The sequence below is a fragment of the Heteronotia binoei genome, chromosome 1 (assembly GCF_032191835.1).
Source record: "Heteronotia binoei isolate CCM8104 ecotype False Entrance Well chromosome 1, APGP_CSIRO_Hbin_v1, whole genome shotgun sequence".
NCBI lineage: Eukaryota > Metazoa > Chordata > Lepidosauria > Squamata > Gekkonidae > Heteronotia > Heteronotia binoei.
Window position 1 is genome coordinate 199,172,451 of NC_083223.1, and position 24,800 is coordinate 199,197,250.

General features: G+C 45.3%; 1 protein-coding gene across 1 annotated transcript in view; it reads left to right on the forward strand.

Moving 5' to 3' along the window:
• The first annotated feature begins 5,259 nt into the window (after positions 1-5,259).
• RAB3GAP2 (RAB3 GTPase activating non-catalytic protein subunit 2) overlaps positions 5,260-24,800 on the forward strand; it is a 64,822-nt gene continuing 45,281 nt past the window's right edge. Inside the window, exons 1-4 of the mRNA XM_060246360.1 lie at positions 5,260-5,466; positions 18,892-18,960; positions 20,406-20,528; positions 22,930-23,011. Of these exons, the coding sequence (XP_060102343.1) occupies positions 5,343-5,466; positions 18,892-18,960; positions 20,406-20,528; positions 22,930-23,011 (398 nt within the window). The 5' untranslated portion in view covers positions 5,260-5,342. The remainder of the gene's footprint in view (positions 5,467-18,891; positions 18,961-20,405; positions 20,529-22,929; positions 23,012-24,800) is intronic.

The window sequence follows — 24,800 nt, forward strand, 5'->3', positions numbered from 1 at the left end:
ATGAGGTGCTTATGACCAACAAAGGTTTTATGGTACCACTGTAGTCCACTTTTAATATTCAAAGTGCTTTATATTTATAGTTTACTCCTATCTATTTCAAGGTATCATAACAATGGATAACAACAAAATATATACCTAACTTTTCTGTCTTTTCTTTCTCTCCTCCCCCCCCCCCCCCCCGATAGTATTTATACTTGATTCATTATGGAATTCACTCCCTGCCTTAAGTCCATCTTCCCCCTGTAATCTTTCCTATAAGAACGATTCTCACATATATGAAGAACTGAGTTGTTATTAGTCTGTAAGGAGCCACTGGACTTTTGTTTTCTTCACAATATCCTAGTGAAGTAGCTGTTATTAGTAAATTAAATGTCTTGCAGTCTTCCTCACATTCAGAATTTAAAAACCACTTGGAACTCTATTGTGCCACAGAAGATTCCTAAACAGCTTCTTGCCACATGCTAAGTGTTAATCTAATAAGTGACTGGTGCCCAGACTCAAGTCTTCCAGCAACTGACTGAGGAGTCCCAATTACAAGGGCATATAAAGATTGGCCATGTACTCTGTACATACTTGACGGCATTATCATTTTTCTCATAAGACCTCACATGTTCCACACAGAGCTGAAAGCTGTAATGCTACATAAATTGAGAATAGGGTTAAATGCAGAATTATTAAGAGCTTGAGCAAGATCCTACCCTCCATCTTTTGTCAGTTCCAGTACAGTTTTGTTCCTTTAACAAAAGCCTACTTTCTATCTGCAGAGTACATTTTTATTCCACTTTTACTCCAAGAAGCTCAGGGTAGCATACATGGTGGTTCATTTCCCATTTTATCCTCACAAGAAAGTTAGGCTGAAAGTGAATGGCACAATGTCACTCAGTGAGCTTCATGGCTGAATGGGGATTTGAACCTGAGTCTCCCAAATCCTCCTTTGAAAGTCTAACCACTATTTTATTTATTTACGAAGTTATCCCACATTTTTCTTCAGGGGGGATCCAAAACAGCTCATATAATTCCCTGCTCCTCCATTTTATCCTCCCAATGACCCTGAGGTAGGTTAGGCTGAGTGTGTGGTTGGCCCAGGTTCTGCCAGCAAAACTCCTTGGAAGAGTGGAGATTCAAACCAGGGTCTCAGATCCCAGTGTGGCAGTTTAACCACTATGCTGCACTGTCTCTCACATGAAGCTTTCTGCTAGTCCCACCATTGGTCCATCTCAGTGTTGTCAACTCTGGCAGACAGCAGCTCTCTAAGGTCTTAGGCACATGGCCACATAAAGCTGACTTATATTGAAATAGCCTATTGGTCTATTGACTACCCTGACAGCAGCCCAGTCCTGCACAGGGGTCTTCCATATCACCTGCATTCTGACCCTTCTAACTGGAGATGCTAGTTTCTGGACCTTCTGCATGTAAAATAGGTGCTCTACTGCTGAGCCACAGCTCCAAAAGGTCTGTCCATACTGCTGCCAATATCAGTGGCTACTAACGATCGTGACTAAAGGACAACTGCACATTCAGATACAGTAAACCCCTAAATACAGTGTCAGCAGCCAACATCAAGGGAAGGTCTCAGCCTGTTGTTGGCCCCCCAGAGTAACTAGCTGGCCAACGCGTGAGACAGGATGCTGGACTAGATAGGTTTACCAATCCCCATGTTCCAGCAGAGGATTCCCCGGTTTTGCAGGCTCCTTCCCACCCCCAGTCAACTGGCCTAGCAGGGGGAAGCCCTGCTCCAACAGCCACCATGAGCTTTTCCACTTTGGAAGGCTTAAGAAGATGCTTGGAAAAGCTTGCTTTTTAGACAGTGTGTCTGTGCCTTTAAATCTAGGAGCCAGGCTGAATGGGGGCAGGGTGAGTTGGCAGAACAACATGGCTGTCAAGCCCCGTTCTTCGCTTAGAGATGGCTGGCCAAATGTCAGGTTAATGCTATGACCCTTCTCCATTATTTACAACCTAGAGAACATGTAGGCATCATCATCTGGCAGAAGAATGTTTATGGTACTGGAAAAGGCCTGCTGTGTTTCAAGGATGTACTCCCTAAATTCACAGGCTTCCTTATCTGTTTGCAAGGTAGTGTGAGAGTGCTTTTGTAGTGAAATGACAGTCACTGCTGTAACCTCTGAGCCTTAGATTCAAATGAAGCGCTTTTTGTAACAGTTTATGACACCCTATATAGCAAGCATGTAACCTCTGGTATCTCAGTATTTCCACGGGCCATGTTCCGTGTAGCACCTTTGAATTCCTAAACCAGTCTATTTGAAATAAAACAAAAGGTCTTCATTATTGGGGATATTGGGGCTTGACAATGGCTGCTCCCAGTAGCTGTGAAAGCTGCCCAGACCCTCCATTTGTTTTGCAATCTTTTCAGAAGTCATTTGCATAGTTAAGGGTAACTAGAACCTTTGGTTTCCTTGTTAATCTGAAGAACTTGGAACTTCAGCAATTCATTAGTAAATTGCCCCAACGAGACCACACAAATGTGGGATTGCAAACTGTTTATTTTGGTTGCTGTTTGTGTGAGAGAGAGAGTGTACACCGTATGTGCAGCTTGTTGGGGATGAGGAAATGAAGGCTATATTCACAGGAACTGCACTACTGTATTTTTACTTAATTATTTTAAGAAATGTGAAAGTCTCCTGGCTCCTCTCCCAAAGTCCTCAGATATTTTCTGAGTTAGATTTGGCAATCCTAGGCCTAGATGAACTATTGGTCTAATCCGGCAGGGCTGTTCTTAGGCTTTTTTTGAAGATGTCAAGGGATTGAACCCCAGACCTTCTATAACAAGGGTGGCCAAACTTGCTTAACATGAGAGCTACACAGAATAAACATCAGGTGTTTGAGAGCCACAAGACATGTACGTCAGATGTTTGAGAGCCATCAGACAAAGGAAGAAAGGAAGGAAAATAGATGAGGAGGAAACAGGGAGGGAGAGGTAGAAAGAAACCAACTTTAAATGCATTCTTCAAGCCAACGGGTAGCTTGGCTTGGAGAAATAATTTAATGAGACAAGTGCCTTCTCCAAGCTGGCCAGCAGGGTGATGAGGCTTCAAGAGCCACACAATATGTGTAAAAGAGCCACGTGTGGCTCCCGAGCTGCAGTTTAGCCACCTATAACCTCAGCTATGTCTTAATTCCTACACACACACACACAGGGGTCATTTCACAGAAAAAGAGGTGATGGGGCTCATTAGCACAACTCTTTTGCATGTGCCACACACCCCTAGCAGCACCGGAACGTGTACTAAGTTATATCACTCAGCGTCTACCTTAAAATGTTTCTTGAATTATAATTGTCATAATAAAACCTTACTCCCATCATACTTTTAAAATTACTTTCTCCGATGTGGCCACAGTGCCATGATGAAGATTTCCATCTGTCTGCTTTATGCTTTGGTTATTTTCCCATTTTTTGTGGGGAAAAATATTAGAAAATTTGTTAAATCTTAAGAATTCAGCAAAATTCTCACAGGGGGTTGGAACAATGGAACTCAGAAGGAAGTATTTGGTTTGGTGGGGGGGGGGAAGAAAGAGCACAATAAAATCTAGAGCAGGGATATCAAACAAGCGGTCCAGGGGCCAAATCAGGCCCTCGGAGGGCTATCAGGCCCCTGAGCAACTCACTGTCATCTGCTTCCTTCTCTATCCCTCTTGCTTCCTTTTGCATAACAGCTTGCTTTGCCATGCTTGCTCAATCGCACAGGAGCTACAGAGCAAAATCTCTATTTTCTCTATTAGTTGAGGCTCTTTCTTTGGGGAGGAATGGTGGAGGGAGAGCTTGCTTTGCCAGGCTCTCTCAATCGCACAGCAGACCTACTGAGCCAAGCGTCTCTTCCTTCTATTGGCTGAGGCTCCTCCCCTAGTCCCCTGGCAAAGGAAGGAAAGAGCTAGTGCTCCATTGCCCAGTTCCCTGGAGCCCATGGGAGACACACAAAGAAAGCACCTTTAAGACCAACAAGTGTTAATGTTTTAAGCATATTTTATTTTGTTTTTTTATTTTATTGTTTTAAGTTTTTTTAAAAAAAAACTGTTTGTCTATTTATATCTCTGCTACCTAATCTTAAATAGGTACACACACAGCCTGGCCTGACATGGCTCAGCCCAACAAGGTCTCATTTATGTTAGATCCAGCCCTCATAACAAATGAGTTCGACACCCGTTCTGGAGCGCCGCTCCTGCGAGCTCCTGCCCAAAATGAGGTGTGGGTCAGTGTTCCCTCTAAGCTGAGTTAGTGTCAGCTAGCTCGCAAATTTTTAGCCTCTAGCTCACACATTTTTGCCTTAGCTCAGGAAAAATGGCCCCAGAGCACAATAATTTATGCAGTAGCTTACAACTCTCATGCCAGTAGCTCACAAAGTAGAATTTTTGCTCACAAGACTCTGCAGCTTAGAGGGAACACTGGTTTGGGTGTGTACTGACTCTTTCATAGAGGCTTAACACACAAATCTGCTTTATACTGAATTGGACCATCAGTCCACCTAGGTCATTATTGTCTACTCAGACTGGCAGCTGCTCTCTAGAATCTTTTCACCTGGTCCTTTAAAGTGGAGACGCCAGGACTTGAACTTGTGATTCTCTGCATGCCAAACTAATGCTCTACTACTGAGCCAGTCCCTCCACACAAACCTGGCAGTTAGATGTTATTTAACTCCATGCCACGAGAAGTCTATTCCTAAATATTAACCCTTTATTAAAGGGACAGGTCATTTTCCCCCCTCCAGGCTGTTAGCAACGCTATGAGCGACTGAAGCCCTCAGAAAGCTAAGCGAAATTCCCTCTCCGAGTTTAAGAGTTCTTGCAAATCCAGGTTATACCAGAATTACATTTTGTTGGACTTAAAGATGCCGTCGTACTCAAACTTTGCTCTATTACTACAGAAAAGACTCCTTAGTTATAACACAAATACGCAGCGTAAACTTAAAAGTTTAAAAAAAATCTCAAACAAACCTCTCTGATCTAAACGGGAGTTACTTCCGACTAAACATACAAGCACTCTTACTAAATAATAAATACCACTGGACCCCCTGAATAAATACATTCACCACGTGTTTGCGGGCCACTAAGCAAGCCCCTCCCCGACGACCTCCCTCGCTTCCGTCACGCACTGAAGGCTGAATCACTGCCACCGAGAACCAGCAACACCGCCCGCCCCCCGCCCCGCCCCGCCTGAGAGCCACGTGATCTCATTGTCGTACCGCTTCGTCGTCCTCTCAGACCGGGACGAGCTTCCTCTTTGCGCATGCGCAGAAGCCGGGGTCGGCTTCCGGGTTGGGTTGGCAGTCAGAGAGCGGGTCTGGGGCCGGGGTTTGTCAAGCGCGAGACGCGGGTGTTTACTTGGCGCCATGGCATGTGCCCTCGTTCCATTCTGCAGCTTCCAGGACTTGGACTCGGCGCGGGTCTTCCTGTGTTCGCATCTCCGACAGGGCGGCGCTAGTGCAATCGGGGTCGTCAAGGAAAGTAGTGGCGGTGAGTGTGTGTGCCCAGCTCCTGCAGTGGGGGCGGGCGAAATGCGATATTGCTGGGGATACACCCCACTTCCCCTCATCCCTTCGTAGCTGCTGCCTGATGAAGATCCTACTCTCTTGGCCATTGTTAATCTTCTCCCTTAAAGAGTGTTGACTATATTGGGTTCCTCCCCCGGAATTCAAACCCCCCTTCACTTTGCCAACTGCTTCTCCAGATCTGCACATGCAACAGAATGAGGCTATCACTCCTGCCTGCAAGTAGAAGAGAGTTTTCCGTGATTTATCTTTGTATATAAATCTCCGAACAAATATAAGTATGGTAGGGAGCAAACTAGGCTATGCATCTCCTGCTGAAACTTTTCTTATTGATATGTTAGGATGCTTCCATGCGGGGGAGCAGTCAAATACAGTACGCACCATCTGCAGCCTGAACACACACGAAGCTGCCTTATCTTGAATTAGGTTGTGGGTCTGTCACAGTTGGTATTGTTTACTTAGAATGGCAGGACTTCTCCAGGGTCTCAGACAAAGGTCTTTCACATCACCTACTGCCAGATTCTTTAACGGGAGATGCTGGGGATTGAACTTGAGACCTTCTACATGCCAAGCAGATGCTGTGCCACTGAGCCAGGGCGCTTTCCATAGCCTGAAGTGGTGCAGTCAGTGCTACTGTCTCTGGGTTGTGCCTTTTTCTGCTGCATGTGTAGAGCAAACCTGACATGTCATGTTGAGGAAGGAAGTAGTATGGGCACTAGTTTGGTGTAGTGGTTAAGTTGTGCAGACTCTTATCTGGGAGAACCGTGTTTGATTCCCCACTCCTCCACTTTCACCTGCTGGAATGGCCTTGGGTCAGCCATAGCTCTGACAGAGGTTGTCCGTGAAAGGGCAGCTGTTGTGAGAGTCCTCTCAGCCCCACTCACCTCACAGAGTGTCTGTTGTGGGGAAGGAAGAAAAAGAAGATTGTGAACCGATCTGAGATTCGGAGTGGAGGGCGGGATATAAACTCAATATCTATCTTATACTTCTACTAGTCACAGGTAGTTGTATGTAGCAGTAAGGGGACTATGGGATACTATACTCTGATCCATGATCAACCTGGTCTGGTACTCAGTGGGCTGGCTGGAGGGACATTGTGGCATAATTCTGTGACTATGTGGACCATTTATGTCAAAATGCAATCTTCCTAGTGATGGTTAGGAGATTCTTGTTTGATCCTACTGATGAGGTTATCCTAGGAATTATGATTCTTGTGTAAAGTCATTTCAATGGTCATTCTGAAGGCTGAAATTGGAACAAGTCCTCAGCTGTATTTTCCATACATTATGTTCAAAATCCATCAGGGCAGATTCCTAATGTGCAAGTGACATCTTGGTGCAGCTTTCAAGGGATAAGTTGCATCCAAGAGATGGGATGTACATCTGTAAGGTGTGTAGTTATGTGGACATGCCTGTCCCTTGCAGATGAGTAGATGAACTTGTGTCTGGTCTTCAGAGTGAAGATGAAGACTTACATGATTCCCCCCCACCATCAATGTGTTTTATCATGCAAGACTTGCGTGATGGAAGTGCTCTTCAGCATGCACACACAAAACCCCTGTGTATAGAAAATTAGTGTGCCAGAGAGAAGGGTTCCTGTAGCTCTTGTATGAGTGAACTGGAAACAATGAGAGTTAAAACCTAGCCTCTTACAGGAGTTCAAAAGCTGTCTGACTTTCTCATTGATTAGATCAATTCAAGTGTAGATTAATTAAGCAGACTTTTCACTAAAGACAAGTTACTTGTCAAATTGGGCACCTCCTTGAGTGAGCCTAGGTTTGGAGGTGGGATGCTAAAGGCAGTGGAAGAGCCGCATCAAACCAGCTTCATATAACAAGATACACCAGCATAAAAAGATATCAAATGGGTGAGAATTCAAGGTGAGTAAACAGCATGCAAGAACTGGAACGAAACAGGGAAAGTGGAAATACTGGTGAACTACTGGTGCACTACTTTCCTTCGCTTTTCTTGTTATACGTAAAGTGGGACTTCCAGAGAGATCCATAAACTCAAAATGATTTCTTGGGGGGGGGGGGAGGGGGGCTGGGCGTCGCTTCACTATGGCAGACGTGTTTTAGAGAGGCGCCAACAACTCGTCCCTAAATACCTGCTGTAGATTGAAGCGATCACTTACAAATGGCGAAAAAAGTATGAGAAGAAAATTGAGATCTTCCAAGTTGGCAGCAAAATAGTCAGAGTTGGTAAAATGCTTTTTTTCACCAAAAGAGACATCCAAACCTCTTCTCTTGAAACACCACTACTCATCTTGAGTTTTAACTGACTCTTGAGGTTTTCTACAGGCAGTTTCTAATTACACCAGACCAGGAATCTCTGCATTCTTCAGAGCTGGGCAGGGAAATTTTTTTCTCTCTCAAACAGGGGTGACCAAACTTGCTTAATGTAAGAGCCGCAAAAAATAAATGTCAGACATTTGAGAGCCACAAGGGAAGGAAGGAAGGAGAAAATGGGGGAGGGAGAGGTGGAAAGAAAGCAACTTTAATTTTAAATGCATTTTCTGAGCCACTGCCTGGCTTGGTGAAATGATTTAAAGAGACAAATGCCTTCTCCAAGTTGGCTGACAGGGCAGTGGGGGTTTCGTAAGCCACATAATGGGTTTGAAAGAGCCACATGTGGCTCCCAAGACACAGTTTGGCCACCCTGCTCTAAAAGATCTGTCCCCTTTCTTTTGCCCGAATGGGAGTCTTCACCTACTTACTCCTTGTCAACTTTCCCCGAGTTCTGCTCTCTGTGTTAAACTGCTCTGTTAGGGCTGAATTCTGAAACTGATAGTGCTCAGCGCTTCTCAACTAGGCCAGAAATAAGACTATATTCGCACTAGACCTTTAATCCTGGTTTAGCCCTGTCCCCAAACTGACATTCTACACTAGAACCATAGAATCAGAGAGACCAGCTCTATAATTTTATGATTTTAGTGTAGAATGTTAGATCAGGGACAGGGCTAAACCAGGATTAAAGGTCTAGTGCGAAATTAGTGAATATTCTTAATATCCAGTCCAGAAGATTTCTCTTTCTTAGCTGATTCTAACCAATCAGATTGCTTGGAGCAGCCTGTCACTAAAGACTCTCTGTGTGAAGAATTAACCCTTCACTGTCCTTCAGCTGTTTGTACAACACTTCTAGGCCAGGGGTGTCAAACATGTTGCCCATGGACCAGATCCATCCCCCACAGGGTTCCTGTTAGGGCTGCAAGCAACTCACTGTTGTTGGCTTCCTTCTCCCTCTCTTACTTCCTTCTGCATCTCAGCTTGCTTTGCCAGACTCTCTCAGTTGCACAGGAGCAATTCCTTTGCCAGGCTCTCTCATTTGCACAGCACAGTTACTGAGCCAAGCCTTCCTTCCATTGGCTGAGGCCCCTCCCCCTCCTCATCCCCTTACTTAGTCTAGTTCCCTCAATCACATGGGAGAAATACAAAGCAGCTTTAAGACCAATGAAGTTTGATTCAAGGTATGAGCTTTTTGCCTTGCTACAGGGTATGTGTTTTGTTGGGTTTGTTATGTCAGGGCTCTCCTGGGTGAAACTGGGTTTGCCTCCTCTTAATCACTGTATTCGTGTCCTCATGATCCAGTCTTTCTCATTAGGAAAGCATGTGAACTATTTAGATGAGGAATAACAACAAGTCAGTGAAGTGGATTAGGCTGAGCGTGTGTGTCCAGGTCAAGTTCATCCAGCACATTTCCTTTAATTTTTCTTCCACACTTTTCTTTGAGTGATTGGAGATAGTAGGCTGATAATGACTACTATGCATGGCTGTCTCTCTATTCTTGCACTGCCTTGTAGGAGTTGTAGTTATTTTTCTGGGGAAAAATAGTTTTGTAGACAAACACATAGCCTTCAATCTGTGCAATGGTGCCTTCATATGTTTTTGATCAGCTCACAAAGCAACTTATGTACAAAAGCTCACAATGCCCAGCCATTTCATGTTTTCTCCTGGGTCTTAGTCTCAGAGCATTGACCATGAGATTCTGTAATGCAGTGGGCCCCAACCTTTTTGGCCCTGGGGACCAGCCCCAGGGCCGGCAGGGTGGGGGCACCCAATTCGAACTCCCCCCCACCACGGTGTTTCCTCCTCCCTCGTTCATCCCCTGCTCAGCCTCACCTCCTCCTCCTTCCCCTCCCATTTTCACCATTTTAAAGTCAGGGAAGGGACCGTGAAACACCTCCCAGACCGACCCCCCCTGCCAATCAGCTGATAGGTGGGAAAACTGCTGCTACTGCAGCAGTGAGCGATGCTGCCCTTGCCTCCTTCCCTTCCCCGGCCTTAAAATGATGAAAATGGGGGGAAGAAGAGGCGCCACGGTGGGGGGGGGGTGCTGTACGTGGCCCAGTACCAGTCCCCGGCCCGGGGGTTGGGGACCCCTTCTGTAATGAATGTCAATGTCAATAGTAGGTTTGCAACTTACAGATTCATACTTAAACAAAACCTGAACCGTGTACTCAAGATTGCTGCAACACAGACGTCATCTCCAGTTTTCAGTGCAATAATTTAGAACAAAAGGTGTCGGTTATCAGAGACTATTAGAAAATAGTGCAAGAGTGCTAATGTTTTAAGCATATTTTAAGTTTAAAAAAAATCTTTAATAGTGTTTGTGTTCTTTATAAAGTTTACATCTCTGCTATCTGGAATATTTTTTATGACACACATGGCCCAGCTGAACAAGGTCTCATTTATGTCAGATCCGGCCCTCATAACAAATGAGTTTGACACCACTGTTCTGGGCTATTAAAAAGTGCAGTCTGTCACATAAGCGAACATAGATATTACAAGACTGAAGTAATATAGTCCCTATGACCCACTCCAATCAATGCTCTGGCTGCAACATTGTGTATCAATTGTAGCTTCTGGAACTACAGCCCCCTGTAGAGCACATTGCAGTAATCTAACCTAGATTAGGGGGAGTGCAACCCCATTTGGAAGAGGGGATACTGCATTTCCTCAGTCAGACCCTTGCCCCACACCAGTAGAACCTCCATTTTGCCAGGATTGTTTTAGCTTAGCCCTCCAGGTGCTTGTTCACAGCTTTCACATGCTCCCTGGGATCTGCTGGTAGCACAAGATAAGAGGTTATAACCCTGTGAAGTAAGTTAGGCTGAGAGATACTGACTCACCCAAGGTTATATTTCCCTTTTCCTTCCTCCAGGGGTAGCTGAATTTATAGGCGGTTAAGCAATACCTTGCTTGGCTTCTTGGGCCTCCAGAGTGATCAGGACTCTGAAGTGCTGTCCCTTTACTGTCAAGTCTGAATATAACTCTGGCTCAACCAAAGAGCATGCTGGGTAGAACCAAATGCTGCCAGTGTCTCTCTACTGTTCCCTCTCCCTTTCTTAGGAACTCTCCCTGCTTTGAAATGGTGATGTGTGAAAAGTCTTATCTGAACCTTCTCAGCTCAGGCCCGGGTGAGTCCTAAGAGCCTGGTAAAACATCCAAGGCCAATACGCCTAATCAACATGAGAATGTATTAGTAACATCTATGTGTGAATTTCCCCTGCACAATTTCCCTGCCTGTAGGAATGCTTTTGAAGTACTCTTTATATGCAATGTATTTACTGTATGGTTTCAGTTTCTTCAAGCTTTGGCTTAGGCCGCAAGTAACCAGTATCAATAAACTAGATTCTTTGTATCTACATCGACTCGTTATTGAATCTGCAGACTTGACATTTTGAAGAGACTCCCTTTGGAATTCATCCACCCTGGCAACTTTATAACCTGATCGCCGAAAAAATTCCAGGAGACGGAGAACTCCCCTACTTGGAGGAAGAGCCAGCGGCACCTTGGCACATACTAAATGCCAGGCGAGCAGCGGTTTCCCCTCCACACTTCCAACTGGTGATCATGCCCCAGCAGTAACAACCGCGGACCTCAACCACCATGATGGACGAGGCCCCTGCCCGGAGGGACGCGATCCTGACCCGACACATGAGGAGGGTACGGTTAACCGAGACGGAATCCGCCAACTCGGGTTCCCTGGAGTCGGGTGAAGCGGAAGCCGCCCTCGATGTCCAAGAGCAGGAGGAAAACCCCAAGGGTGAGGAGAGGAACCACTGCCGAAGGACATGCACGAGGACGATGCCTGCATGTTTCGGGCTATGGTCCGAAAAGAAGTAGATAGAGCGATCAAGGGCCTGAAAGACGAGATGCAGGCTATGACCGCCCAGATCTCCCGCGCCCTAGGACTACCAGGGCCACGGAGACCTTCTCAGCCTCCACCGGCTCGCTCCCCCCCGGCCCCAATACAGGCCCCAGCGCCGCCGGCAGCAGGACAAGCACCACGACCGGAAGCACCGGCGGGCCCAAGAGACGGAGGGCGAGACAGGGTTTTGGATGCCACCTTTGACGGAGACCCAGACGAGGTAGAATACTTTGCCGTCCAAGCCAACAGCTACATGTGCTACTGCGGGAATACCTTCCCCGATGAATTCAGCCGAGTGGACTATCTGGGGTCAAAGCTGAAGGGGGCCGCCAGGAGATGGTACGTGAGCCTCTACGAAGCCATGAGCCCGAAAGTGGACAATGTACAACTTTCCTTCAGGCTCTGTTGGCCCAGTATGAGGACCCGCTTCAGGAGACGCGGGCCCTAGCCGCCTTGCAGGACATGCAACAGGACTCCAGGACCATCCGCGACTACGCCGCTGAGTTCCGAACCAACGCGGCCAAAGTAAGGGGGTGGAGTGAGCTGATGACGATCGAACACTTCACCAGAGGGCTGAATGCCGGCATCCTGGATCGGGCCCTCACCCAGGCTAGACCTACCACTCTGGTAGGGTGGATACAACTAGCGGGAGAAGTCGAGACCAACATGAAGCGGATGGCGATGCAACGTCAATACCAATCCGGAAAGGGTCCGCAGAAAACAACCCCCCTGAAGGCCGAACCAAAAAAAAGCCGTGGGGGGGGGGCGCCTGAGGGACCTCGCAAGTGCTTCCGCTGCGGCGACCTGAATCACCTCGCTTCCAGCTGCCTGCCCCCCCCAAGGCCCCACAAGGGGGGCAGAAGACCAGCACCCCGACCCCCAAGAAACCGACCAGCCGCCCTAAGGAAGCGGTGAAGAGCAGCCTCGCGGTGGTCAAGGAACCGGAGGAGGACGTGCTGCTGTCAGCGGAGCTGAGCGACCTGGCTTGGGCGTCTGAGCCGGCGGGAAACGAGAACGACCTGCTTTAAAGGGTGCCAACCAGCAGGTTGAGGAGGAGCCGGCACCGCTGAGGGTGAGCGTGACGGGACGGTTGTATTTTGTAGTAGTAAAACTGCTGAACCCTAAACTGAAAAGGTTCATGCAGGTACGGGCCCTAATAGACTCAGGGTGTAATCGGGAACCTATCACCCCCAACTTAGTAGAAGCTTTGGGGCTCGAAAGCTCTCTGCTACCCTGTCCGATGCAGTTCAAGCAAATGGACGAGTCAGTGATGCGAGGGGAGCCATGCAGACTAGAGACCCAGGTCTTGCCGATGGGGATCAAGGAACACTGGGACCAGGAGTCCTTTGTCATCGCCCCCTCATGCTCCTACCCTGTAGTCCTTGGGGTGGGTTGGTTGGAGAAGCACGAACCCCGCATAAGATGGGGGGCACAGACAATTAGGTTCATAGATCCCCTTTGCAAAACGCACCCCTGGGATCCTGCTTGGGGCCCGCGGGCTCCGGTGGCCAAGGAGAGGGCTTTTATGTCGGTGGAAGAGACCCACACCATCCCAAAGGCCTACTGGGACCTGATGGGGGTATTTAACGAACAAGGGGCAAACCAGCTACCCCCCCACCGGAACACAGACTTTGCCATAGAACTAATCCCAGGGGAAACTCTGCCCAGAGCCAAGTTATATCCCATGGGCTGGGCAGAGAAGAAGGAGCTCCGCAAATTCTTACACCAGAATCTGGAGAGAGGATTTATCAGACCGGCAACCGCCTCCCACGTGGCCCCGGTACTGTTTAGGAAGAAGAAGGATGGCTCGCTTAGGCTTTGCACAGACTTTCACGGGATTAATGCGATTTCCACAACCAACGCCTACCCCATCCCTCTCATCTGGGACTTGCTAAGCACGGTGTCTGAAGGCAAAATTTTCACCAAGTTGGACTTGAGAGACGCGTACTTCCGAGTGCGCATTAAGGAGGGGGACGAGTGGAAGACTGCGTTTAACACGCCCATGGAACAATTTGAGTACCTAGTCATGCCTTTCGGACTGCAGGGGGCCCCGGGAGTGTACATGAACTTTATAAATGATGTACTAAGGAAGTTTTTATTCAAGGGGGTGGTGGTGTACCTGGATGATATCATTATTTATTCACAGGATGAACCGTCTCATGTGAAGTTAGTGAGAGAGGTGCTAAGCACTCTTTTGAAGCATCAATTGCCAAGTTGTCTCAATGTGAATTCCATAAGACAGAATTGGATTATTTAGGTTTCCGGGTATCGGGGAAGGGGTTGGCAATGGACCCGGCCAAAGTGCAGGCAGTATTGGAATGGGCTCCCCCAAGAACACGTAGACAGCTCCAATCATTTCTCGGGTTCGCAAATTTTTATAGGACCTTCATAGAAGGGTTCGTCCAGATCGCCCTCCCCCTGACCGAGTTGCTAAAAACCAAGGGAAAGGGGCCTGAGGCGAAGCGACCGGGGGCCCGACTTAATTGGACCCCGAAGTGCCAAACGGCATTCGATAAACTGAAACACTTGTTCACTAGTGAGCCGATCCTGAGCCAACCTGATGAACAACGGCCCTTCATTGTGCAATGTGACGCTTCTGATGTGGCCGTCGGAGCCATACTAATGCAGAAAGATGGGGAGGGGTGGCTAAAGCCCTGCACCTATATCTCTAGAAAATTCTCAGGCGAACAGAGGAACTGGTCAGTGTGGGACAAGGAGGCTTTTGCGGTGACGTTCGCTCTAAAAACGTGGCGGTCCTGGCTGGAAGGAGCCAAAATGCCATTTGAGATCTGGACCGACCACAAAAACCTCGAAGCCCTTACAGGCAAGAGGAAGCTGAGCGAGTAGCAAATTCGGTGGGCGGGATTCTTCCCCAAATTTGACTTCATGCTAAGGCACATCCCGGGGGTGAAGAACTTCCTAGCGGATGCGTTGCCCCGCCTCCCACAACATGAGAGCCAGAGGGAGGAAGTGGTTGACTCCTTAGTTCCCCCCTCTCAGGTGGCCGCCACAGTAACTACGTGGTCGCAGAAGAAGAGGGACTTGGGGGAACTGGGAGCCGAGAAACTGGCTGCGGAAACGGAGAGGGAGGGGGATGCCCTTCCAGGGGATGTTCAAAAGAGAGGGGACGGACTGTGGTATAAAGGGGAGAAACTCTATGTTCCCAAAAGCCTAAGGGCAGAAATGCTGCAATTCTGCCACTCGAACAAACTGGCCGGGCACTTTGGCTACGTCAAGACACTTCATTTGATTAGTAGACAGTTTTGGTGGCCATCCCTTAAAAAGGACGTGTTGGAATTCGTAGCCTCATGCCCCATCTGTATCATGGCCAAGAAAAGGGGTGGTAAAGCCCTGGGGCTGCTCAAACCTCTAGAAACGGCCAAACGCCCCTGGTCGGTGGTGTCAATGGATTTTATTGTAGAGCTGCCACCTTCCCATGGGAAAACAGTGATCTTGGTAGTAGTAGACACGTTTTCCAAACAAGCACATTTCATCCCGTGTACCCAACTGCCTACAGCCAAGAAACTGGCCCTCCTGTTCTTCAACCACTTGGTCCGGCTTCACTCATTCCCCGATAAGGTCATTACCGACCGCGGCCCGCAGTTCGTTGCCAACTTCTGGTGAGAGTTTTGCAAACTGGCCGGAATAGAGCAAGGGTTGAGTTCCGCCTACCACCTGCAGACGGACGGACAGACAGAAAGCATAAACGGACTTCTAGAACAATATTTATGTTGTTTCATTAACCACCGACATTCCGACTGGGTAGACCTGCTCCCCTTTGCTGAGTATGGGTATAACAACAGCATGCATAGTTCCACCAAGGCTTCCCCCTTTTCAACCGTCCACGGGTATGAAGGGAAGCCGATGCCACTATTGCCAGGGGGGGCCCCCTCCCCTGAATCAACACCTTTTGAGCAATGGTTGCAAGGGCCGAGCGGGAGCTGGAAAACAATCCAGGAAAACTTAGAGGCGGCCAAAGAAGCCTATACAAAGCAATATGACAAGTCCCATGTTCCCGCATGGGATTTCAAAGTTGGGGACTTGGTATTCGTGTCTACCAAGAACTTGCCTCTCAGCCAGCCCTCTAAGAAACTTGGCATACAAATTCTTGGGACCCTTCAGAATCTCAACAGTAATCAATCAGGTGACGGTAGAATTAGAACTGCCAAAAATGTTTAGTAAAGTGCATCCTGTATTTCATTGCAGCTTACTCTGTCGAGACCCAGGGGCTTCGGTTTGGCACCCTTGAGAACCAGCCCCACAACCTATCCTGGTTGGGAATCAGAACCATCACGAGGTCCAAGAAATCCTGGACTCTAAAGTCAAAAGAGGGGTCCTTCATTACCTAATAAAATGGAAACATTTTTCCTCCAGCGAGAATGAATGGGTAGCAGAAAATGATATATCAGCCCCAGACCTGATCAAAAGGTTCTATCAGAAATGCTCTAACAGGGCGGTAGAAGCAGCTTAGGGGGGGCAGTATGTCAAGCCTGAATATAACTCTGGCTCAACCAAAGAGCATGCTGGGTAGAACAAAATGCTGCCAGTGCCTCTCTACTGTTCCCCCTCCCTGTCTTAGGAACTCTCCCTGCTTTGAAGTGGTGATGTGTGAAAAGCCTTATCTGAACCTTCTCAGCTCAGGCCCGGGGGAGTCCTAGGAGCCTGGTAAAACATCAGGGCCAATACACCTAATCAACATGAGAATGTATTAGTAATATCTATGTGTGAATGTCCCCTGCACAATTTCCCTGCCCGTAGGAATGCTTTTGAAGTACTCTTTATATGCAATGTATTTACTGTATGGTTTCAGTCTCTTCAAGCTTTGGCTTAGGCCGCAAGTAACCAGTATCAATAAACTAGATTCTTTGTATCTACATCGACTCGTTATTGAATCTGCAGACTTGACATTTACTGCCCACTTGACTTCAGATGTAGAAAGGTGTCTTTTGGTTTAGGATTGCTCTGCCAGTTACCCACCAAATTATGCTAATCATTTTCCAAGAAGTGTCAGTGTGGTATAGTGGTTAAAAGTGACAGACTCTAATCTGGAGAACTGAGTTTGATTCACCACTCCTCTAAATGAAGCCTGCTGGGGGACCTAGGACCAGTCACAGTTCTCTCAGAACTCACTCAGCCCCACCTACCTCTCAAGGTGCTTGTTATGGAGAGAGGAGGGGAAGACAATTGTAAGCTGCTTTGAGACTCCTTAGGGTAGAGAAAAATGGGTATAGATACCTGTTCCTCCTCTAAAACAGGAGTATGAATGTGGTCTACTAGAATGCTTGGGGCTTTCTTGTGCAGATCAGTTTGTTTTCCATAAGCATGGTATAATAAATGAATGGTTTTTACTTTTTTCTGCTGTAAGAATACATCACTTCTAAAAACCCCTAGTATATGTAGCCGGTTGAAACGTTGCAGAACTGCTTTCCAGCTATTTTAGGCTTACCGTTGTGTAGCATAGATGGGACTCATTTTAAAATGTATTGCAAAACTAGATTCTAGAACACTTTTGTCATTTTTACTTTTTTCACTCTATGCCCAAATGAAATATTTGAACCATGTAACTTTTCTAGTTTTGCTTTGTTAAGTAAGACTATTACTAAACTAGGAATAAGACCCATTGTGGGGGAAAGTACAATGGATTCTAGAAAGAGACTCTGGGTGAGTGCCCCCCCACTGACTTCCCCCCCACCTAAGGCAGTTGTTTTCTGAAGGGGAATTGATCTGACTTCAGCTTTCCATCTCCTCCCCTCCCTGCAGCCTCTACCTAGGAAAAGTACAGTCTTTCTCCACAGTGGGGACCAAAGCAGCTTACATTTTTCTCCTCTCCCCCTTTTGATCTGTACAACAACCCTGCGAGGTAGGTTAGGCTGAAAGTCTGTGAGGGTTCTGAAATCACAGTGTGGACCAAAAGCAGAAGGGAATTGATCTCAACAGGGTATAATGACACAGAGTCCACCCTGCAAAGCAGCCATTTTCTCCAGGGGAGCTGATCTCTGCCATCTGGAGAGCAGTTGTAATTCTGAGTGATCTCCAGCCCTCCCTGGAGATTGGCAACAATGGTTCCCCTGGAGGAAATGGCTGGTTGGCTGCTGTTGAACAGTGGCAAGCAGCCAGGCCTAGGGTAGCCAACCTCCACATGGAGCCTGAAAATCTCCTGGTATCACAACTGAACTACAGACAACAGATCTCTTTCCCCCTGAAGAAAATAACTGCTTTGGAGGGTGGGCTCTATGGCATTATATTCAGCTGAGGCCTCTCCCTTCCCCAAACTCTGGCTTCCATAGACTCCGCCTCAAAATATCCAGGAATTTCCCACCAATCTGGAACTGGCAGCCCTAGTCAGGATTGGGCCCAATGAGTTCTTCCTCAAATGCCAAAATAGGCCTGGAAAGGGCTTCTTTCCCCCTCTTTTTATTGACAGAATCAAGTTTGGTTGCTTTTTACTGAGAGAACCAAGGTTGGTTGCCTAGCAACAGGCACTGTCTAGCAGTTCCTCAGTGGCCCAATCCTTGTCTGTCCTGGGGCTGGCAGTGGGTGGGGGAGAGGAGTGGAGTCAGCCAATGCCATACAAATATATTTGAGTGATGTTTCACAGGCCAGTGGTTGCTGCAGCACATATCACAGTCAATGGGAGAGACTAGGCCAATTCCATAGGGCTTTTAAATATATAAGATTTGAGTCATAAATGACAATGAGAAATTGACCTTTGGCATTCATGAACTTGTTCATGAAAATATTGTAGCATATTTTAAATTTGCATTAAAACTTCAAATTTCGCTTATACAATTTTATGTTTTGTTGTAGGCATTTAATGTCATCCCTGAATTGATTTGATAGTCCAGTACCTGATCAGAACAACTGGAAAGAGGCACAGTAGCCCTACTGCAGTCCAGCTGGCTAGCTAGTTGTTTCTGTCCACATGGCTCCATGTGGCCGCAGGATCTGCTTTGAACAAAAATTGAGGAAAGAAAAATACATCTTGACAGTTGACACTAACAATCCAAAATATTCAAAACCAGTTTTCAAAGAGAAACAGAGTGCATTCATATGCTTTCAGACTTTTTACCTGGAAGCTGCTCTTCAGCCAAGTTTTCTTATATGCTGTTATTTAAGCCTCATGTGACTATTTCTTGATTTAACTTTAATTGCTTATCACAGCATTGTGATGCAGCTTTCACACCAGCCTATACATTATGATTTGCTAAACTAAGCTAGAATACTTTAATCTTTCATATTAGGTAAAACTGCAAGCTGGGAAAATGATGGTTGGGGAGCCTGGGACGAAGGAGAAGTACAAGAACCTGTAAGTCTGTCCTTTTTGCTTTCATAATTAATTGTGCACTCTGTAGATGAATTTCCTGTCTTCAGTGCTTCTCAGAATAATTGGAATAATTTTTGTAGGAACACTGCGCTTAAATGTACTTGGTTTAAGAACATAAGAGAAGTCATGCTGGATCATGCCAATGGTCCATCCAGTCCAACACTCTGTGTCACACAGTGGCCAATATGTGTGTGTGTGTATATATATATATTTATACACGCAAACATACATACGTACACACACATATACATATACACACACACTGTGGCTAATAGCCACTGATGGACCTCTGCTCAGTTTGGTGTAGTGGTTAAGTGTGTGGACTCTTATCTGGGAGAACCGGGTTTGATTCCCCACTCCTCCACTTGCACCTGCTAGCACGGCCTTGGGTCAGCCATAGCTCTGGCAGAGGTTGTCCTTGAAAAGGCAGCTGCTGTGAGAGCCCTCTCCAGCCCCACCCACCTCACAGGGTGTTTGTTGTGGGGGAGGAAGGTAAAGGAGATTGTGAGCCGCTCTGAGACTCTTCGGAGTGGAGGGCGGGATATAAATCCAATATCTTCTTCATCTTCTTCTTCTGCTCCATATTTTTATCCAATCCCCTCTTAAAGCTGGCTATGCTTGTAGCTACCACCACCTCCTGTGGCAGTGAATTCCACATGTTAATCACCCTTTGGGTGAAGAAGTACTTCCTTTTATCTGTTTTCTTTTATCTGTTTCACCCATCCAGTTTACATGGTGATATGATATCTTGTTGAATGCAGCTTTCCTTAGAATGCTCTTCTAAAGAATGCTAGATTAAAATGCTCCTCACTTCGTTTATGAATTAAATATTCCACTAAATCTGACCTGCCTTTTTACTTAAAACATGTTGACATTTCGAAAACTGAGGCCGTCGTACATGATAATATGTTGTAATGTGCTTCCAAAAGGGCAATTTTCTCAAGATACCCCTGAACCAGTGCTATTGTGACTGCCCTTTAACAGAATTCGACTCACTGTCTCATATTTTCTTCTACTGTCCAAAACATGAGACAGCAAGTGAAAGATTCCTTACAAAATGGCTTTTGAAATCTTCATCTTTTCCTGATACTGTAAGAGTAAGACTCCTTTTGAGCAGCCTCTGCTAAAACTTCATTGTAGACATACACAATTTTTGTTTTACATAGTTTGTAAATTCTTAAAATTTTGTGGTGTATGGCTTATCTGAAAACTGAATGGAACCTTCCTTTCTTGTTGTTGGGTATAGTTATTTGATAGCGGTTGATAGGAAGCTTATTTGATAGGAAGTCATAATACTATGAAAATATTCTTGCATGGTTACCTCAATAGCTATCTCTTTTTTTGGAGGGGGGAATATAGATTATTTTTTCCAAAACATTATAAATATGCATTTGAAGATTAGTAGCTTTAAAAATTGCTGTGTGCAGGAAGAAGAAGAAGAATCTGCTTCCAAGGCACAGGCAAGTTCCTGGCTTCAGGATTGTGTTGTATCCTTGTCGCCAACAAATGATCTCATGGTAATAGCTCGTGAGCAGAAAGCTGTATTTTTTGTGCGTAAGTATGCTGTATGTGTTTTGTATTCATGCTGTTGTGATGGTGATAATTGAGTTTTTGGATTAGATTGCCTTGGGACGTGCACTGTGGGTTAGATCCAACAAAGCATTTAAGCATGTGACTTTCTTGCCTCCCTTCTCCCACTCAGCCCCAAATGCCCTCCTCATCCTGTTCCTGGGAGTCCCCTGTTCTCCGAGCAGGGAAAGGAAGCATTGGGGCTGCAGTGGAGGGGGGGGGGGGGAGAGAAAGTCATGTGCCATGTATAGCAGTTCTTCCATCCATTGAAATTATTTGCTGGATCCAAGCCTGTGTCTTGAATTATCTTTGGCTACAGCTTCTTATTCACCTTCTCACTCTGTCCTCCTCCCATTTCTTCTGGGAAATTATTTATAGTGATATACACTGCTCTTCCTTTATTCAGAATTAGAGTGATTGAAGGGAAATATTATATTATCTTTAGCAGCTACTGTGGTTAAACTGATGTTTTACGTAACAAACATAATTGTGTAGCAAACATAATTGTAGTATCTCCTACAGCAAATATAAGTGTGGATTACACACATATTTGAGAGTGTACAGAAGAGTATCTTCAGGCAGCAAGGGTGGGTAGGTGGAAGAAAGGGAATAAGAAGGGGATGTTTCATCTACCATAGTCTGTATTATATAGAAACTGTGGGCCATAACCTTCTGATTTTCCCAACCAATCACTGTCTTCATGGAACTTCCTGAGTAGGAGTAGCTTCCCATCCCAAATTCACATCTGAAGTGTGTGAACTAATTAACAGGCTTTTGGGATGTCCTTGGTGAGTAACCACCAGTCTGGGGGGGCATTGACTGACACCTGTAGAGCAGTCAGAGTGCAATGAGATGAGAGTTTACCTGGATTTCCCTCTAAGAAGTTTTCTCTCTTGACAGAGACTAAAGGGGGGGGGGGTATTGGCATCAGAATGTGAAAATAATAAAAATTCCGTTTTAAGAGGAGGAGCAAACTTGAAAAGAAATTCTTTGTATGCATTGTGGAGGGGAATTTCCCCCTTTTATACTGAAAGTATCAAAAGTGTTCCCTTGGGGAAGTTTGGAAGTTAGAACAGTGAGTGGGTAGGGATTTTGAGCATTTAACTAAGGATTTTAAAAAATTCCACATTAATGTTAAGCCACAAATTACAAGATTTGAATTGCAGGGTAGATTTTGTTTACATGTGTTAGTGTAGCAGGCCAAACTAGACTTGAATTGGCCTCTTCTGTAAATCCTGAGAAAAAATTATGTATGTCAATTTTACTGGAAGTATATGCTGTATACTGAGAAGTACGCTGTATACTGGGCAGTTTTCTAACATTTAAACCCTAAGAAAGAATGGAGTCATAAATTACATGGAAATCATTGAGGGGTTATAGCTAGTATTTAATTTACTGTACCCAAGTAATCTTAAAAGAGTAGTCTACCATACAACAGGCATATATGGGATGTATCAGATCCATGTTCTCCAAAATTTGAAAGAATCCTGCAGACTAAAGAGCCTTCTTCCAACTTAAGTGGTTTTTCTGTAAGAGGAAGACTTCTTAGGCTAGAAGAAGGTTCCTTGGAGGATGGCCAGATGCACTCCACTGTCTTTGAACATCACGCTTTTAATGGGCCTGAAGCATATAATGAGAGAAGCAGGTACACCGCAACAGAGGTGCTTGTAGAGCAAGGAATTAATTTTAGGATAAAGAATTCATCCACTTCTTATTTACCAGTTAAAAAGTCAGTGTAAGTTTCCCAGTATTTTATCTACTTGTAATTAAACTTGGAGTGCACAGGGAAGCCTTTCCCATCAGTCATTATGAACCAAATTAATAAACATGGCTTTCAGTCATCCATTCTTATTTGCTTCTTCCTTTGAGCACAGTAGAAAGGGAAAAACCAATATTCCTTGAGGTGCTGGAGGAAGCATGAAAGTCTTTTTGTGTACCCGTGAGCATCTTTCTGAAGTACTATAAGATAAAATTAATTTAGACCCATCTATTCATCTTTTTTGTTTGAATTTGGCAAAGTTCTTTATCTCACCACTATTCCAGGGAGACTGTTTCTGAATTTTCTTCCAGTAAAATTTATAGACAGAATGGCAAACGTATTTTGTGTGTGTATCCTTTCTAGCGTGAGCAGAGTTCTGATAGACAGAGGGGTACTTTCTTGGCTCTCCCTGTGGCCTGCTGTGTTTCCTGAAATCATGCTCCCAAGGCTCAGTGGCGGTCTACACTGGAAAACATTTATTACTCAAAATCATACTTCCCCTTCTAGAGTGGGAATTAGGGTCCAAGACTTAGGTACTTTGTCAGGGTAGTTTCTTGAGTCTTGTGCTGAAAATGAAAATATGAAAAATGTCCATGAACAGTTGTGTGTGTTTTTTGTTTCTTTCAGCAAAATGGAAGCACAGTGAAAAAGGGAAAGAAGAAATGCAATATGCCGTTGGCTGGAGTGGCTCTTTAAATGTCGAAGAAGGGTAGGAATGGAACTAGAAATTTTGTGAATGACAATATCATCCTTTTAAAAAAAACTTTTCTGGGGAAACTCTTATCTGGGATATGATCCAAAGGCCTTTCCATGCACAGACTGCATATTCTTTCCAATTAAGAAATCAGTTCTTCCCTAGATTGCACTTAGAGTTTCTTATTCATAGAGAAGAATAGCTGTGCATGTGCAAATAGACATAGCATTAGAGCTGTTAGGTGGGAATCATGATCTTTAAAAAATGTTATTCCACACAATAAATATAATTCTATAAGTACATCACATGAGGAGCAGGCAACACATCCTGCCTCATCTCTGTGAAGGTAGTGTAGGGAGAAGAGAATCATGTACTCCATCTTGAACTCCTTGGGAGAAGAGTAGAGTGGAAATGTCATAGACAATTGATTTGTTTTCTCTCAGCATTCTGCCATTAAGGATACATCAACCTCCAATTTAGACTTATTTATTTTCTTCACTAGGTTCCCCCACCCCTGACTTGAGCTCAAATAAATGATAAACTAAGCTTCCTGAATCTGATAAACATCTTCATTATGTTGCATGCTAATTGACCGCTCACCTGCCTATATGCATGGATTGGTAAACTCCATTTCACTGTATCTGAGGAAGTGTGCATGCACATGAAAGCTCATACTTTAAACAAAACTTTGTTGGTCTTAAAGGTGCCACTGAACTTTGTTTTAATGTTAGAAGTTGTGAGCATGCATTTATTACAGTGTCTATCAGAGCTTCAGCTTTTAATAATTGATATGATGTAGTTAAATTATTTCAAATGTTACATAGTTTAAAAATTCTCTTTGATCAGTTACTTGCAATACTTTGAGAGTTCTGAGTTCTGCAGACTTCCCCTTCCCCCAAATCCTGTTTTAGATGCTGCCCTGGTTGGTGTTTAAATTCTCTGCAGGTGCTCTGGGCAACTGTCTCTGACTCCCGTTTTAGGATCTTTGTGGTACTGCCTGAAACTCTCAATGCAGTTAAGCACTGAGTGATACTAAGAGTTAGTGGGGGGGGGCGGGAAGAGAAGGAAGGATGGAGTGGAATAACAGCTTATAGGGGTTCTGTTTGGGGCAGTATTCATGTGATGAAGTTAAGTATGCGGCAATTCTTCAATTTGGGACTGATGGATCTGAGAAGTCCTGGCTGATGTGAGATCTTTTGAGATCTTTTGTATCTGGTCAAATAAATTATGTATGGATCTGTAGAAATAAATTATGTATGGATCTGAGAAGTCCAGTTCCTTAGTTGACACAGGTAACAATGACAAAGTTGGAGCTGGATAAGAGTAACCTGTTACATTATATTTATGTTATGTAAATACAATGTAAATAAAAATTAAAAAATAAATCTGTGTTACCTTACTATCTACACATATAGGTGATGGTTGCCCTGCTGTCTGTCTTGTGTGAACGAGATCCTATATGAAACATTTCTGTGACTCTAAGTTCCCTGACCTTTGATTCTAAAGTCCTCAGGAGTGGTGTCCTATTTATAGTAGTCAACTGAAATCCAAAGAGAGTGTGCCTTTGGTTCTGAGTCAGCTGTCTTGGGTGGCTTTTCACATAATCTGGTATGAGGAAAAGTCCAAGTGAGGATATTGTCCATACACCAGTCCCCAGTCTGTCACATATGTGTGTTTAATGCTCTTTAGTCTGGCTTCATATGAAGGTCATTCTTATGAAGGTACAAAATTTGCTGTGGCCACTTTTCTGTTCGTCCTGTTTTACTGGTAAAAGTTGTGTCCCCCTCATATGGTGCATTTGTGC